At 43.6% G+C, this 18383-nt stretch overlaps 1 protein-coding gene across 1 annotated transcript in view; it reads left to right on the top strand.

The window, feature by feature from the left end:
* Positions 1-17714, top strand: part of LOC137332819 (melatonin receptor type 1B-like) — a 124356-nt gene extending 106642 nt beyond the window's left edge. Inside the window, exon 2 of the mRNA XM_067996752.1 lies at positions 16852-17714. Within this exon, the coding sequence (XP_067852853.1) occupies positions 16852-17714 (863 nt within the window). The remainder of the gene's footprint in view (positions 1-16851) is intronic.
* The last annotated feature ends 669 nt before the right edge of the window (positions 17715-18383 follow it).

Here is an 18383-nt window from a genome sequence, read left to right on the forward strand (position 1 = left end):
CATAGCCTAACACTTAGAGCCAGGACATGCAGGAGTGAAGTTAGGAAATGCAAAGGGGCTAGAAGTTTGGAATGCGCTTCTGCAAATGGCAGTTGATGCCAGCTCAATTGTGAATTCTAAATCTGAAATTGATAGATTTCTATGAACCAAAGGTATGAAGGGATAAGGGGCTAAGGCGGGTATCTGGAGTTAGGTCACAGATCAACCATGATCTCATTGAATGGTGGAACAGGCTCAAGGGGCTAAATGCCACTGCCACTTGCTGCCTCCTGATATGTGCCACCTTCTCCTGCAAGAAAATGGGACGGTGTGTCTGGGTGATGTGCCTGTCATGGTTGAATAGCTGTCAGTATGTGTGGCCTGTGAGTTGTGGGTGGGCGGCTTGAAACAGTGGTAATGTGTAAGGGTGAGAGGAAGCATCTGATTGCAAGAGTTGAGTACTGATTGAAAGAGTTTGTTGGTATGTGGGTGATGGGGGGGTGTAGTACATGGAGCAGTGGATGTGTTTAGTGGTGCAGTTGGTAGGAGACGCCACTTGACAGTTGACCTCACTCATCTTGACCACTCATGTCAAAGCATTGAACTTCTTCCTGCACTGCAGCCATGCTCGTGGTGCTGTGCGCCTGGCATTGACTGCGTCCCCGCTGCTTCCCACTGCCTTTTGGGTATATGTCTGGAGGGCCTCTTGCACCTCCCACCGCCCCCCCCTGGCGGATATAGGATGTCCCTCCTTCTGTCCACCTCTTGCACCAGGGCCTCTAGTGCATCAGCAGAGAACCTTGGTGCACTCACTCTCGCGGGCCTGGTACAAACTCGGACCAGCAGATTGGTGAGGTCTGGTATGCGGGTTGGAGGATGTGGGATTTAGTGGTGCGCAACCTTTATTTAAAGTTTTGACATAACTCATCAGTGTGTAAACATAGGACCGGCATCTGTGTTTTGCATGTGCGATGTCTGATCTCCGTTCAGTCTCTGTGCAGGTAGCAGACCGTTATTTTCAGCAAATAACAGAAACCAGCTACCTTTAAGAGATTTCTAACAGATAGCCTCCCTGCTGGTTGAAAGCATGAATTGCATGGAATTCTCATTCAATGCTGATTGCAGGTAAGTCCTCAGGCCTGACGAAAGTCTCGTCCTGCTTGTTCAGGGGCTATTGGGCGCGGGGTAATAGCAGATGGTGCTACCTCTGCCCTAAAACAAGCCCTACCCAATATTTTTTAAATGATGAGAAACGATTAAATGTTGGTGTTCAGGGCGATTTGGGTGTGCTGGTACAAGAAACACAGAAAGTTAACATGCAGGTACAGCAAGCAATTATGAAGACAAATGGCATGTTGGCCTTTATTGCAAGGGGGTTGGAGTACAAGAGTAAGGAAGTTTGACTACAGTTGCATACAGCTTTGGTGAGGCCCCACCTGGAGTACTGTGTACAGTTTCGGTCTCCTTATCTAAGGGAGGATATACTTGCCTTAGAGGGGGTAGAACAAAGGTTCACTAGATTGATTCCTGGGATGAGAGGATTGTCCTATGAGGAGAGATTGAGTAGAATGGGCTATACTCTCTGGAGTTTAGAAGAATGAGAGGTGATCTCATTGAAACGTATAAGATTCTGAAGGGGCTTGACAGGGTAAATGCTGAGAGGTTCTTTCCCCTGGCTGGAGTCTAGAACTAGGGGGCATAGTCTCAGGATGAGGGGTCGGCCATTTAGGACTGAGATGAGGAGGAATTTCTTCACTCAGAGGGTTGTGAATCTTTGGAATTCTCTATCCCAGAGGGCTGTGGATGCTGAGTCGTTGAATATATTAAAGGCTGAGATAGATTTTTGGACTCAAAGGATATGGGGATCGGGCTGGAAAGTGGAGGTGAGGTCAAAGATCAGCCATGATCTTATTGATTGGTGGAGGAGGATCGATGGGCCGTACGGCCTACTCCTGCTCCTATTTCTTATGTTCCTGTATTTTGCCACAGTCCTCCTCGGTATTAACCATACCCCCCCAATTTGGTGTCGTCCGCAAATTTTGAAATTGTATTTCCGATTCCCAAGTCCAAATCGTTTATATAAATGGTGAACAACAGTGGTCCCAGCACCGATCCTTGGGGAACACCACTTCCCACCTTTTGCCAGTCTGAGTAACTACCTTCAAACCCTACTCTCTGTTTTCTATTTTGTAGCCAGGTTACTATCTATTCTGCTCCTTGTCCCCTGACTCCATACACTCTGACCTTAGTCATGAGTCTACTATGCAGTATCTTATCGAAGGCCTTTTGAAAATCCAAACATTACATCTACTACATTATCCTTGTCCACTCTTTCTGCTACTTCTTCAATGAATTCAATAAGGTTGGTCAAGCATGACCTTCCTTTTTGAAATCCGTGCTGACTATTCTTTATTATATTTTTGGTTTCTTGGGGCATATTTTTTAAGGGAAAAATGGGTAGGTTGGGGGCAATCAAAATCGCTGTTTTTGGGAGCGGGCAGACATCCCTTGACATCAAGGCAGCATTTGACCGAGTGTGGCACCAAGGAGCCCTTGTAAAATTGAAGTCAATGGGAATCGGGGGAAAACTCTCCAGTGGCTGGAGTCATACCTAGCACAAAGGAAGATGGCAGTGGTTGTTGGAGGCCAATCATCTCAGCCCCAGGACATTGCTGCAGGAGTTCCTCAGGGCAGTGTCTTGGGCCCAACCATCTTCAGCTGCTTCATCAATGGCCTTCCCTCCATCATAAGGTCAGAAATGGGAATGTTCGCTGATGATTGCACAGTGTTCAGTTCCATTTGCAACCCCTCAGATAATGAAGCAGTCCGTGCCTGCATGCAGCAAGACCTGGACAACATCCAGGCTTGGGCTGACAAGTGGTAAGTAACATTTGTGCCAGGCAATGACCATCTCCAATAAGAGAGAGTCTAACCACCTCCCCTTGACATTGAACGGCATTAACCATCGCCAAATCCCCCACCATCAACATCCTGGGGGTCACCATTGACCAGAAACTTAACTGGACCAGCCATATAAATACTGTGGCTACAAGAGCAGGTCAGAGGCTGGGTATTCTGCGGCGAGTGACTCACCTCCTGCCTCCCCAAAGCCTTTTCACCATCTACAAGGCACAAGTCAGGAATGTGGCTTGACTGGATGAGTGCAGCTCCAACAACACTCAAGAAGCTTGACACCATCCAGGACAAAGCCGCCTGCTTGATTAGCACCCCATCCACCACCCTAAACATTTACTCCCTTCACCACCAGCGCACCGTGGCTGCAGTGTGTACCATCCACAGGATGCACTGCAGCAACTCGCCAAGGCTTCTTCAAAATCACCTCCCAAACCCACGATCTCTACCACCTAGAAGGACAAGGGCAGCAGGCACATGGGAACAACACCACCTGCACGTTCCCCTCCAAGTCACACACCATCCTGACTTGGAAATATATCGCCGTTCCTTCATCGTCGCTGGGTCAAAATCCTGGAACTCCCTTCCTAACAGCACTGTGGGAGAACCTTCACCACATGGACTGCAGTGGTTCAAGAAGGCGGCTCACCACCACCTTCTCAAGGGCAATTAGGGATGGGCAATAAATGCTGGCCTCGCTAGCGATGCCCTCATCCCATGAACGAATAAAAAACAAGAAATCCCAGCTGGAACCCACACATTTTTGAATGAGTCTCGGGCAAATCTGTGTGTGCACGTACAGAAGTCACCAGGAAGTCCCAACCCCACTTAAATCCGGTGGGCTGATAATTAAAGGAGCAAATGTACCTCATTGAGGTACTTAAGGTAGTTTATTTTTTGTGTATTGGACACTTAAAAAGAATTTAACATTACTTGGGCGACTTTCCCACGGTTTACGATTCACGCCTGGTGAAACCAGGCAGGAAGGGCCAGATCAGTGAAAAATAGTCTAAATAAATTAAATAAAATTACATTTCCCATTGTAAAAAAAAAGTAAAGAAACATACCTTAAAAATGATGTTGTGTGGACCCCCCCACCCTTAATTGCCGATATCTCCACTCTGATCCTGATGTCCGATGTCTCCACTCTGATCTTTGTTTTCCTCTCCCCCCATCTGTTTTTCTATTACATTTTTGAGTAAGGATTCCATTATCTTTTCTACCACCGACGTTAAGCTAATTGGTCTATCATTCCCTGGACTGGTTCTATCTCTCTTTTTAAATAGAAGAATCACATTAGCTGTCTGGCAGTCCTCTGGCACAATTCCCTTTTCTAATGAATTTTTATATATATGTAATAGTGCCTCTGATATCTCCTCCCTCGCTTCTTTTAATATGCGTGGATGCAATCCATCCGGACCAGGGGTTTTAATCCTCTCTAAGTTTGATTAGTTTATTAATTATCTCCCCTCATCCTATCTTAAATGTCTTTATATCTTTTTTGATGACTTCTTCTAATGTCATGCCCACCATGTTAGTCTCCCTGGTAATTTTCCGACGTCCATTTGTTATACCAGCGGGAACATACTCCCACATCAGAATTTCTTGGTTCATATTTTGACTTTGTTGAAGGGAAATTAATGTTGGTTAGTATGCAGTCTGAGGACACTTCTGTGATGTTGATGAAAATGAACTGGGAATTAAGACTGAGGGTGGCCAATCTCATTTCATTTAGGGCATTCAATGGCCATTAGAGACTCACAAACACTTCCATCTGTTCAGTGTTGGATTTCCCCATTTCTTGTTTGAAGACAAATCCCAAAGATGAAAGGACAGTGTTCTGAGAAATTCTGCCATCTCATTTCTGATGGTGTTCAGTACATTTATTCAAATTAAGGTCAATTTAATCTTTTTAAAATTAAAACAGAATAAAATGCATATTTGTTTGAATTTCCTCTTTAGTTTTGCTTAATTTGTCAGCACGTCAGGTTCTGGTGTATTCAGAGGGGTAAACGTCTGTTTCCAGTGTTTCTGTCGCAGAGATTTGCACACCAATGAAGTTCCAGTGCACCAGCCATTGATCAGCAATCAAACAGGGAAATTGGAGGCAGTAATTAGAACTCAGGAAACAGATGTAACTGGGATAACAGAAACGACAATATTGGCAGTTAAATATTGCAAGCTATAAAGTATTTGCAAGTGATAGGGAAGGAAGAAGGAATGGTGGACTATATGTTAATCAGGAATAACACAATGGCAGTCGCAAGAAAGGACGTAACTAACAGAGAGATAGAAACAGAATCTATATGGATTGAGATAAAGGACAGGAAGAGATCGGTCACAATATTACATAGAATGTACAGCACAGAAAAAAGCTCCTCCCACACGAGCCTCCTCCCACTCCTTTTCATCTCACCCTATCAGCATAAACTTCTATTCCCTTTTCGTCATGTGTTTATCTAGCTTCCCTTTAGAGAGTGATCGGAATGTGGAACTTACTGACACATGGGGGGTAAATTTAGCCCCAAAGAACGAGTGGGTTGAGGGCAAGTGGGAGGTAAAAATTACATTTTTTTGAAGTGGGACCGCAACCCAGCTCCAATGCGCCCATCTTCTGGAAGACCCATCCCTACTTAATACTGGCAGTCAGATTGTTAAAGGGACAATATACCTCATTGCGATAGTTGAAGCACTTAATTTTTTGTATATTAAAAAGGTAAAACAAATTTAACCTTATCTACATGGGTTTCTCATCGGTTCTGAATCTCGTCAGTTGAGAGGAGGTGAGAAGGGTCAGATCCATGAGGTGAGTGTCTTTATTGCACTGCATTTGGGCCAGGAGGAACAGGAGTGCTTCATCCAGGCCCAACAAGCTCGGAGCCAGTTCCACCATTGGGGGTGGGGGCTGGGTCGGCCGATCGGACCCCTGCGATTGGCCGACCCAGCCCCCACCCCGGACAGTGGAACCCTGATGGTCGACCCCCCCAATGGTGGAACCGTCCTGATGTCCAAACAACTCTTCCCGACCTCTGAACTTCTGGCGAACCTCAACACCTCCTGACCTCTGATCTTCTGGCGACCCCCGATCTCATCCAAGGCTTCCCCCCCAGCCATGTCCTTCCACAGACCCCCGCGATGTCCTCCACGACCCCATCAGGATGTCCTGCAGGGCACCCGCACCCCACCCCCAGCCCCCCCACCCTCGATATTGTTCACAGCCCACGATCTCTCCCTCCCTCCCTCCTCTCCGATTCATGTCTCCTTTCCCTCCTGAAAGGCAGCCAACCTGTCAATCTGGCTGGCTGACTGTTGCATGGGATATCCGGAAGCACAAATATTTACCTTTAATTGAATTGTGAACGCAGAAAGCGACGTGCCCACTTAACATCCGGTTTCCCCATGTGAACATCTAGCCACGCATTGGGTTCCTGGAGTGGTTGAAGTAGATAGAACTGAACATTTAAGGGGAGGCTTGATGCATACATGAGGGAGAAGGGAATAGAGGGCTATGTTGTCGATAGGGTTGTGAATCTTTGGAATTCTCTACCCCAGAGGGCTGTGGAAGCTGAGTCATTGATTAGGTTCAAGGCTGAGATAGATAGATTTTTGGACTCGAGGGCAATCAAGGGATATGGAGATTGGGCGGGAAAGTGGAGTTGAGTTTGAAGATCAATCATGATCTGATTGAATGGCGGAGCAGGCTTGAGGGGCCCTATGACGTACTCCTGCTCCTATTTCTTATGTTCTTTTGGGAGTAGCATGGGAAGATGCAATCAGAGTAGGGGGAAGCTCATGTAGGGGGTGAAATTGGTGTACACCAACGGCATCAAATGGTCCCATTCTGAATGGGGAGCCCGTTTTATACTGCGCCTAATTTACTTTTCCATTGCCTTCAACGGAAATCGATGTGATAAGCCAGTTGCCAATTTGCTAAGAGGCCATTTGTGCTACTGGCATGGACCAATTTCACCCCCCGGGAAGTATAAACACTGGCATAGACCATTTGGGGCAAACAAACATCAATCATTTACAGATAAATCACTGCTTACCCAAAAATTATTCTCACCCATCAGTCATTTACAGATAAATCTCTCACCCATCAATCATTTACAGATAAATCTCTCACCCATCAATCATTTACAGATAAATCATTCTCGCCCATCAATCATTTACAGATAAATCATTCTCGCCCATCAATCATTTACAGATAAATCATTGTCACCCATCAATCATTTACAGATAAATCATTCTCGCCCATCAATCATTTACAGATAAATCATTCTCGCCCATCAATCATTTACAGATAAATCATTGTCACCCATCAATCATTTACAGATAAATCATTCTCATCCATCAATCATTCACAGATAAATCATTCTCGCCCATCAATCATTTACAGATAAATCATTCTCGCCCATCAATCATTTACAGATAAATCATTCTCATCCATCAATCATTTACAGATAAATCATTCTGACCCATCAATCATTTACAGATAAATCATTCTGACCCATCAATCATTTACAGATAAATCTCTCACCCATCAATTATTTACAGATAAATCTCTCACCCATCAATTATTTACAGATAAATCTCTCACCCATCAATTATTTACAGATAAATCTCTCACCCATCAATTATTTACAGATAAATCTCTCACCCATCAATTATTTACAGATAAATCTCTCACCCATCAATTATTTACAGATAAATCTCTCACCCATCAATTATTTACAGATAAATCATTCTCACCCATCAATCATTTACAGATAAATCATTCTCATCCATCAATCATTTACAGATAAATCATTCTCGCCCATCAATCATTTACAGATAAATCATTCTCATCCATCAATCATTTACAGATAAATCATTCTCGCCCATCAATCATTCACAGATAAATCATTCTCACCCATCAGTCATTTACAGATAAATCATTCTCACCCATCAATCATTTACAGATAAATCATTCTCATCCATCAATCATTTACAGATAAATCATTCTCACCCATCAGTCATTTACAGATAAATCATTCTCGCCCATCAGTCATTTACAGATAAATCATTCTCGCCCATCAGTCATTCACAGATAAATCATTCTCACCCATCAATCATTCACAGATAAATCATTCACACCCATCAATCATTCACAGATAAATCATTCTCATCCATCAATCATTCACAGATAAATCATTCTCATCCATCAATCATTCACAGATAAATCATTCTCACCCATCAATCATTCACAGATAAATCATTCTCACCCATCAATCATTCACAGATAAATCATTCTCACCCATCAATCATTCACAGATAAATCATTCTCACCCATCAATCATTCACAGATAAATCATTCTCGCCCATCAGTCATTTACAGATAAATCATTCTCACCCATCAATCATTCACAGATAAATCATTCTCACCCATCAATCATTTACAGATAAATCATTCTCACCCATCAATCATTTACAGATAAATCATTCTCATCCATCAATCATTTACAGATAAATCTCTCACCCATCAATCATTTACAGATAAATCACTGCTCACCCATCAATCATTTACAGATAAATCATTCTCACCCATCAATCATTTACAGATAAATCATTCTCATCCATCAATCATTTACAGATAAATCTCTCACCCATCAATCATTTACAGATAAATCACTGCTCACCCATCAATCATTTACAGATAAATCATTCTCACCCATCAATCATTTACAGATAAATCATTCTCATCCATCAATCATTTACAGATAAATCTCTCACCCATCAATCATTTACAGATAAATCACTGCTCACCCATCAATCATTTACAGATAAATCATTCTTATCCATCAATCATTTACAGATAAATCATTCTCATCCATCAATCATTCACAGATAAATCTGTCTGCAGATGATAAAAAGAAGTCTGCAGTCTTTCCAACCGAAGTAATTTACTCAAATCCCTCCTTTCTTTTGACATAAACGGAGTGCCTTGATCTGTAAGGATATCTTTTTCCAGCCCAACTCAGGAGTATGCAACCACTAAAGCTACAGCTATGTTCTTAGATGCAGTATTATTATTCCAACAGAATGGCCTCAGAGTATCTTGTTGCTTAATCCAATACATATTGGTGGACCGAGCTGACTTCTCTAAAGGACCCACCAAATCCATAGCCACTAGGGTTTAGACTGACTCAAACTTATTCAATTCAGAGACAGACACAAACTACTAATGGGTTAGTTATGGCCCATCTCCTAAATCCTAAATCTACCAATGAAAGACCATCGCTAAGAACAGATCTCTCCAAACCATCAATCCCACCAAATTCAAACAGGTTGGGACCTAGCGGCATAAAAAATATAGCTGAGAAAAAAATGGCAAATTCAAACAGTCACACTTACAAATTTAAGCCAACAACCCGCCTGACAAGAAGGGGATTGGTTGGAGTAGGAGTCCCGATTTACACTGCACCCAGCGGAGCATAAAATTCGGCAGGTGTAAATGGAGTGTCCAACCCGAATCTGCCCAGTTCTCATCAGGCGGGTTAGGTTAAAATAGAGGCTTTAGGATATTGACTTAAGCGCTGGTTACTCCTGCAAGAATCAAGAACATCTTACTTTTAGGGGTGTTCCTGCAGTGCCCAAAATCTATCTGTATATTAGCTTAACCAGGTAGTGTAACAATAGGACCCTTTTGTGATCTGAACTGAATATTCATACTTTTCACTCGTACTTCTTCAACCTCTTCAAAGGCAGAGTGAAGAACACAGTGAGATGAGACCAGATACAAATCATTACGCTGTAACAAAATCTCACTAACTCCAATTAATTTCCATTACCCTTTTGTGAATAAGAAAAACAATATAATCCTGACCTGGTTAGGGAGCTAAATACACTTGATTTTAGTCCAGCTTAGCATTAAATGAGATCACGGCATACACAGGGCTTGGTCAGCTCTCTTCTTAAGGTAAACTGCCTGGAGCTTTCTGGCCTCACTGTCAGCCAACCTCGCCAATTGACCGCTCAACATGTGAGTCTTTGTTCTCCAGGCTTTGTCCCACAGGAAGTTGAGGCTTGGTCCCTGACCCTTCCCCCTGTCTGAGAGTTGGCCAGGAGAACTAATAATCAAGCCTGCTGCTGCTCTCCTCCTTTTGAAGTTAGCTCCATGCACAGCTCAACAACCCACTGCAGAGTGAATGTTTGCTGGATGCAGTGAAAAGAGATAATGACTGTTCTATAGTTCTTGGTCACCATTGGGTAGCAGAATGCTTATTAGGGTATGGTAGCATAGTGGTTCTGTTACTGGACTCGTAATCCATGGAGGCCTGGACTAATAATCCGGAGTCATGAGTTCAAATTCCCCCACGGCAGCTGGGGAATTTAAATTCAATGAATTAAATAAAAAAATCTGGAATTAAAATACTAGTATCAGTAATGGTGGCCATGAAACTACCAGATAGTCGTAAAAACCCATCTGGTTCACTAATCCCCTTCAGGGAAAGAAACCTGCCATCCTTACTCGGTCTGGCCTAAATGTGACTCCAGACCCACAGCAATGTGGTTGATTCTTAATTGCCCTCTGAAATGGCCTAGCAAGCCACTCAGTTGTAAAATCTCACTAAAAAAAGTCACAATAAGAATAAAACCAGACGGACCACCCGGCATCAGACCACTAGGCACCGGACACGACAACGGTAAACTAAGCCCAGTCGACCCTGCAACGTCCTCCTCACTAACATCTGGGGACTTGTGCCAAAATTGGGAGAGCTGTCCCACAGACTAGTCAAGCAACAGCCTGACATAGCCATACTCACAGAATCATATCTTTCAGCCAATGTCCCAGACTCTTCCATCACCATCCCTGGGTATGACCTGTCCCACCGGCAGGACAGACCCACCAGAGGTGGCGGTACAGTGATATACAGTCAGGAGGGAGTGGCCCTGGGAGTCCTCAACATTGACTCCGGACCCCATGAAATCTCATGGCATCAGGTCAAACATGGGCAAATAAACCTCCTGCTGATTACCACCTACCGTCCTCCCTCAGCTGATGAATCAGTCCTCCTCCATGTTGAGCACCACTTGGAGGAAGCACTGAGGGTAGCAAGGGCACAGAATTGTACTCTGGGTGGGGGACTTCAATGTCCATCACCAAGAGTGGCTCGGTAGAACCACTACTGACCGAGCTGGCCGAGTCCTGAAGGACATAGCTGCCAGGCTGGGCCTGCGGCAGGTGGCGAGCAAACCAACACGAGGGAAAAACTTACTTGACCTCGTCCTCACCAATCTACCTGTTGCAGATGCATCTGTCCATGACAGTATTGGTAGGAGTGACCACCGCACAGTCCTCGTGGAGAAGAAGTCCCGTCTTCGCACTGAGGACACCATCCAATGTGTTGTGTGGCATTACCACTGTGCTAAATGGGATAGATTCAGAACAGATCTAGCAGGTCAAAATTGGGCATCCATGAGGTGCTGTGGGCCATCAGCAGCAGCAGAATTGTATTCCAGCACAATCTGTAACTTCATGGCCCGGCATATTCCTCACTTCTACCATTACCAATAAGCCAGGGGATCAACCCTGGTTCAATGAGGAGCGTAGAAGAGCATGCCAGGAGCAGCACCAGGCATACCTAAAAATGAGGTGCCAACCTGGTGAAGCTACAACTCAGGACTACTTGCATGCTAAACAGCGGAAGCAACATGCTATAGACAGAGCTAAGCGATTCCACAACCAACGGATCAGATCAAAGCTCTGCAGTCCTGCCACGTCCAGTCGTGAATGGTGGTGGACAATTAAACAACTAACGGGAGGAGGAGGCTCTGCAAACATCCCCATCCTTAATGATGGTGGAGTCCAGCGCGTGAGTGCAAAAGACAAGGCTGAAGCGTTTGCAACCATCTTCAGCTAGAAGTGCCGAGTGGATGATCCATCTCGGCCTCCTCCCGATATCCCCACCATCACAGAAGCCAGTCTTCAGCCAATTCGATTCACTCCACGTGATATCAAGAAACGGCTGAGTGTACTGGATACAGCAAATGCTATGGGCCCCGACAACATCCCGGCTGTAGTGCTGAAGACTTGTGCTCCAGAACTAGCTGCGCCTCTAGCCAAGCTGTTCCAGTACAGCTACAACACTGGAATCTACCCGACAATGTGGAAAATTGCCCAGGTATGTCCTGTCCACAAAAAGCAGGACAAATCCAATCCGGCCAATTACCGCCCCATCAGTCTACTCTCAATCATCAGCAAAGCGATGGAAGGTGTCATCGACAGTGCTATCAAGCGGCACTTACTCACCAATAACCTGCTCACTGATGCTCAGTTTGGGTTCCGCCAGGACCACTCGGCTCCAGACCTCATTACAGCCTTGGTCCAAACATGGACAAAAGAGCTGAATTCCAGAGGTGAGGTGAGAGTGACTGCCCTTGACATCAAGGCAGTATTTGACCGAGTGTGGCACCAAGGAGCCCTAGTAAAATTGAAGTCAATGGGAATCAGGGGGAAAACTCTCCAGTGGCTGGACTCATACCTAGCACAAAGGAAGATGGTAGTGGTTGTTGGAGGCCAATCATCTCAGCCCCAGGACATTGCTGCAGGAGTTCCTCAGGGCAGTGTCCTAGGCCCAACCATCTTCAGCTGCTTCATCAATGACCTTCCCTCCGTCATAAGGTCAGAAATGGGAATATTCGTTGATGATTGCACAGTGTTCAGTTCCATTCGCAACCCCTCAGATAATGAAGCAGTCTGAGCCCGCATGCAGCAAGACCTGGACAACATCCAGGCTTGGGCTCATAAGTGGCAAGTAACATTCGCGCCAGACAAGTGCCAGGCAATGACCATCTCCAACAAGAGAGAGTCTAACCACCTCCCCTTGACATTCAATGGCATTACCATCGCCGAATTCCCCCACCATCAACATCCTGGGGGTCACCATTGACCAGAAACTTAACTGGACCAGCCATATAAATACTGTGGCTACAAGAGCAGGTCAGAGGCTGGGTATTCTGCGGCGAGTGACTCATCTCCTGACTCCCCAAAGCCTTTCCACCATCTACAAGGCACAAGTCAGGAGTGTGATGGAATACTCTCCACTTGCTTGGATGAGTGCAGTTCCAACAACACTCAAGAAGCTCGACACCATCCAGGACGAAGCAGCCCGCTTGATTGGCACCCCATCCAACACCCTAAACATTCACTCCCTTCACCACCGCGCACAGTGGCTGCAGTGTGTACCATCCACAGGATGCACTGCAGCAACTCGCCAAGGCTTCTTCGACAGCACCTCCCAAACCCGCGACCTCTACCACCAAGAAGAACAAGAGCAGCAGGCACATGAACCAACACCACCTGTACGTTCCCCTCCAAGTAACACACCATCCCGACTTGGAAATATATCGCCGTTCCTTCATCGTTGCTGGGTCAAAATCCTGGAACTCCCTTCCTAACAGCACTGTGGGAGAACCGTCACCACACGGACTGCATCGTTTCAAGAAGGCAGCTCACCACCACCTTCTCAAGGGCAATTAGGGATGGGCAATAAATGCCGGCCTCGCCAGCGAAGCCCACATCCCATGAACGAATAAAAAAAAAGAATTAAGGTCTGACTCATTCACATATCAAACCACTCTGTGCCCCAGCAGCTCCATGCTAGAGGAAAAGAAAGAACTTGATTTATTTAGCCCCTTTCACAATCTTGGGATCTCCCAAAGTGCTTAACCGCCAATCAATTATATTTTGAAACGTAGTCACTGTTTTAATTTAGGGATACACGGCCACTAATTTGAACATGGCAAGATCCCACAAACAGCAATGAGATAAATATTGGCCAGGACACCAGGAGAACTCCCCTGTTCTTCTTCAAATGGTGCCATGGGATCTTTTATTTTCTCCTGAGTGGGAAAATGGGCTTTGATTTAATGTCTCATGGAAAAGACTGCTCCTCCAACAGTGCAGCGCTCCCTTAGTACTGCACTGGAGTGTCAGACTAGATTATGTGCTCAAGTCTCTGGAGTGGGTCTTTAAACGCACAACCATTTGACTTATAGTGCTACCAACTGAGCCAAGGCTGACACCTAGGAGGAATTAATTTACATTCTGCACCTTGACATGAATCATATCCAAATGCTTTCCGCTATTAAAAAAGGATAAAAATGCTCAAAACATGACACCAATCCAAATTAAAACTGCTTCCAGATTTGGGAAAAAAAAACACAGCACTAACTAATTTGCAAATAAAGAAACGAAACACGATTTTAAATTCAATTATCTTTCTAATCGCTGTGCTCTGTTATCCGTCCATGGTCGCTGCCATAGCTACGACAACAAAATCGATGTCTGTGCTGCTTGTGATTGTTTTTGCGTCAGGAAAGACTGAAGAAAAGAAAGGAAGGATGGAAGGGGAAAGTACATTGTAAGGGAAAAATTCCTTTCTGTGATGATCTGGACAGAAAACAAGTGGCTGAATTGTGGTTTTGGGCCATCAACAATAGCAGCAGAAAGAACAGCTTGAAGCCATTGGCAGATAATTAGTGTCTAATATCTAAATGTTTTATTTCAATTAATTTTTAATTAAGTCTGCAACTTAGCTTGAAGTATGGTTTATTTGTGTTTAATTACACCAAATTAATTTTTAATTCTGTTAGTAGCAATTACTTTGCGCTGGCCAAAACCCCTCAAATTTGACTACCAGTGTTGTCTATTATAATTGTTTACATATGACCTGTGGGGTTCTGTTGCACACAACTAAGTGGCCCATTGAGATAAAATGTTTGGACATCCTTGCCTTAATTGCATTTTGTGTGTGTGTGCTTACTTGTTGCAAAGCTGTGTTCATTGAGCTTGTGTAAAAATTAGTGTTGGAACATCACTAATTTTTGATGATGATAACGTTTAATAGGCAGATGCTAACTCTTCATTATTTACCTCGTCTGAACCATGAACCAAAGAAAACTGAACTAAGCTAGCAGCTGAACCACAAACTCTCTCCAGCTGTCAAAATGAATGAGCTGCAAAGTAGATGCGGTTTGTAATACAGAGCACGCAGCTAAGTGATGGTTTTAAGAGTACCTCATTGAAGTTTTGATGGATGATGTGTTGGATCTTTCGCTTTTGAAATTCATGGAATACGAACAACCAATGGATACAGCTTAAATAAATATTTGCTTTATTCTTATTGCACTGTCGCCACGGTTTCCAAATGTTTCTCTTTTTGGTGATTCACTACAAATATATTGATCGCATCAAAGAAATGACACCCCAGGTTCCCATGTAGATACTGATACACTATCCCCTCCCCATCATCCCATCCAAACTGCTGAAAGACAGTGCGGAAAACATTTTTTTATTGGTCTACAGCATCTAAAATAATGGGCGGAGCTTTCAACTCCGGTGAGGGTGTAAATCTGACGGTGTTAGATCAGCCGCCCCTTATCCACCAGTAATTTCATCTTGAATTAAAGATACCAAAATTTTCCCCAGTGCAGGTATTAAACTAACCAGCCTACAATTCCATTGCTTAATGTTCTTTTTATTAAGATGTCAGCCCTGGCTCAGTTGGTAGCATTCTAGCCTCTGAGGCAGAAGGGTTGTGGGTTTAAATGCCACTTCAGAGACTTGAGCACATACATCAGGCTGATACTCTACTGCAGTACTGAGGGAGTGCTGCACTAGTCAGTAGGTGTTGTCTTTCGGATGGCCCTATCTGCCGTCTCAGGTAGATGTAAAAGATCCCACGGCAATATCTTGAAGAAGAGCAGGGGTGTCTTGGCCAATATTTATCCCTCAACTAACATCACTAAAAAACAGGTTATCTGATCATTATCTCATCGTTGTATGTGGGACCTTGCTGTGTGCAAATTAGCTGCCACATTCCCCTATATTACAATAATCACTACACTTTAAAAGTACTTCATTAGCTGTAAAGCACTTTGGAATGCCCTGAGGTCGTGAAAGGCGCTCTATAAATGCAAGTCCTATTTTGATACTAACCAGAATTAGATCATTGCTTGTGGTGTTGATAGTACAAAAGTGGCAGTATAAAATTTGCAGTTTGCTGGTGTAACAACCGTAACTGCAATTCAAAGCAATTCATTGTGTGAAGCACTTTGGGACATTTCTGTGCAATGTAACAAGTTATTTTAATGCAAACGCTTTCTTTTATAACTACAGGCTTAATCTACTGGATATCGATCGGTGCTTGTGGCAATACCTCTGTTAGATAACCTCAAAGGAGTTATAAAGCAGGCCTATGGATGAGTACAGAGCACCACAGTGTTCAAAAGACTGAATGAGAACTGCTACTAGAAATTTCTGGTGGCAAAATGCAATCTTTATAATAAACTTTCTCCGATTTGTTATTTATTAATTAGTGATTATCCGGGAGAAGGATGTCAGCCAAGTATTGCACAGTTAGTTACAGAGCAAATTCCTTTATTTGGCCCAACGGTGTACTTTAAACTCCACCCTCAGAAAAACACCACTTTTGCATCAGCGTGAATTTTTCTATTTCTTACACCAGCCTCCTTATGGATTTTTGATGAATGGGCTTTTTAAAAAATTTATTTTTGGGATATGGGCTTCGCCAGTAAGGCCGGCATTTATTGGCCATCCCTAGTTGCCCCTTGAGAAAGTGGTGGTGGGCCGCCTTCTTGAACCGCCTCAGTCCGTGTGGTGAAAGTGCTCCCATGGTGCTTGTGCTCAGTCGGAGTGGGATTGAGCCTATCCCAACCGCACATCTTTTTTGTTGTTGGAAATTTTGGGTAAATTGTGTTATTGGAAAGATCCCAATGGGTTCACATTCTTGGGTAGCGTCAGGATGACTCCACTCTTGCGATACCAGCCAAGTCTGTTCAAAGCAGCAATTGTTATCTTTGACTCTCCCGAGCTGGACAACACTATTCATTTAAACTGATGAACGAATTTGATGATTTAAACAGCTACTACATATTGTCCATTTTTCTTTTCAGGGAACATCTTTGTTGTAAGTCTTTCTGTAGCTGATCTGGTTGTGGCAGTGTATCCTTACCCTCTGATCTTAGTTGCCATTTTCCAACATGGATGGACGCTTGGAGATATTCACTGCCAGGTTAGTGGATTTCTGATGGGGTTGAGTGTCATTGGATCGGTTTTCAACATTACAGCAATTGCAATCAACAGGTATTGTTACATCTGCCATAGCTTCAAGTACGATAAGCTTTACAACTACAAAAACACAACCTGCTGCCTATGTCTGACCTGGGCCTTAACAGTCATTGCAATCATACCAAACTTTTTTGTGGGCTCGTTGCAGTACGATCCTCGTGTATATTCATGCACATTTGCCCAAACAGTGAGCTCATATTATACAATTGCGGTGGTGGTTGTTCACTTCCTAGTCCCCATTGGGGTGGTGACCTACTGCTATCTGAGAATATGGGTCTTGGTCATCCAGGTGAAACGACGTGTTAAACCCGACGTGCCAAAGTTGAAGCCCAGTGACGTAAGAAATTTCCTCACCATGTTTGTGGTCTTCGTGTTGTTTGCAGTTTGTTGGGGACCTCTGAACTTTATTGGCCTAGCTGTGGCCATAAATCCTCTGGAAGTTGCACCAAAAATCCCAGAATGGCTGTTCATCATGAGCTACTTCATGGCTTATTTCAATAGCTGCCTCAATGCGGTCATCTATGGGCTTCTCAATCAGAACTTCAGAAATGAATACAAGAGAATACTGATGTCAATGTGGTCTCCAAGACTCTTCTTCACTGATCTGTCAAAAGTTGGAACAGAGGCAATGAAGACTAAGCCTTCACCAGCAGTGACCAATAACAATGTAGCAGAAGTGAATGTGTAAGACAGCATTGGAAAGTACTGTTTGCTTATTTTGATCTACATCATCATTAATATCAAGAGATCGTAAAAGTGCCATAAATATTTTGTTAGTTCTACTTAAAGCAATATGATCTACTTTTTTTGCTTACTATGTGCCTATAATCTCAGATGTTTCAAATTTTAATTGCATATGAAAAGCAATTGAAAAGGTTTCTGTAAAAATGTTCAGCTCGATGTACAACATTCTAAACAGATGCCTGTGTGATAGATTATCCGTATTATTAATGAATGACAGTTTTACTCTTTCTTGCCCACTGCAGGGTACTTTTATGAAAAATAAATAACTTTATCATGAATCAGTCTTGTTTTTTTTTAACTCGAATCTACAGAAGTACCTAATCCTGGCATATACTATTCCTTTACACCCCTGTTGCAGTATGTACAAGTCCAGATCCAACACAATTGCCTCTTTCAAAATTAGTTCAAGATATTGGTTACATCATTCACCCAATAATTCACTGTAGTCATTTTAAAAAAGTCAATTAGAGGTTAGTTATAATGACCTGAATAAATGGGATAGATTTTTAAGAATTAGCACACCCAGTGCAGCGCTTCATGCAAAGGGAATTCAGGCACAAGGGTCCTGTATGATTTTCCTTACATTTAAGCTGGGAGTCAAATCTACTCCCTA

Source organism: Heptranchias perlo, chromosome 15, assembly GCF_035084215.1.
Source record: "Heptranchias perlo isolate sHepPer1 chromosome 15, sHepPer1.hap1, whole genome shotgun sequence".
NCBI lineage: Eukaryota > Metazoa > Chordata > Chondrichthyes > Hexanchiformes > Hexanchidae > Heptranchias > Heptranchias perlo.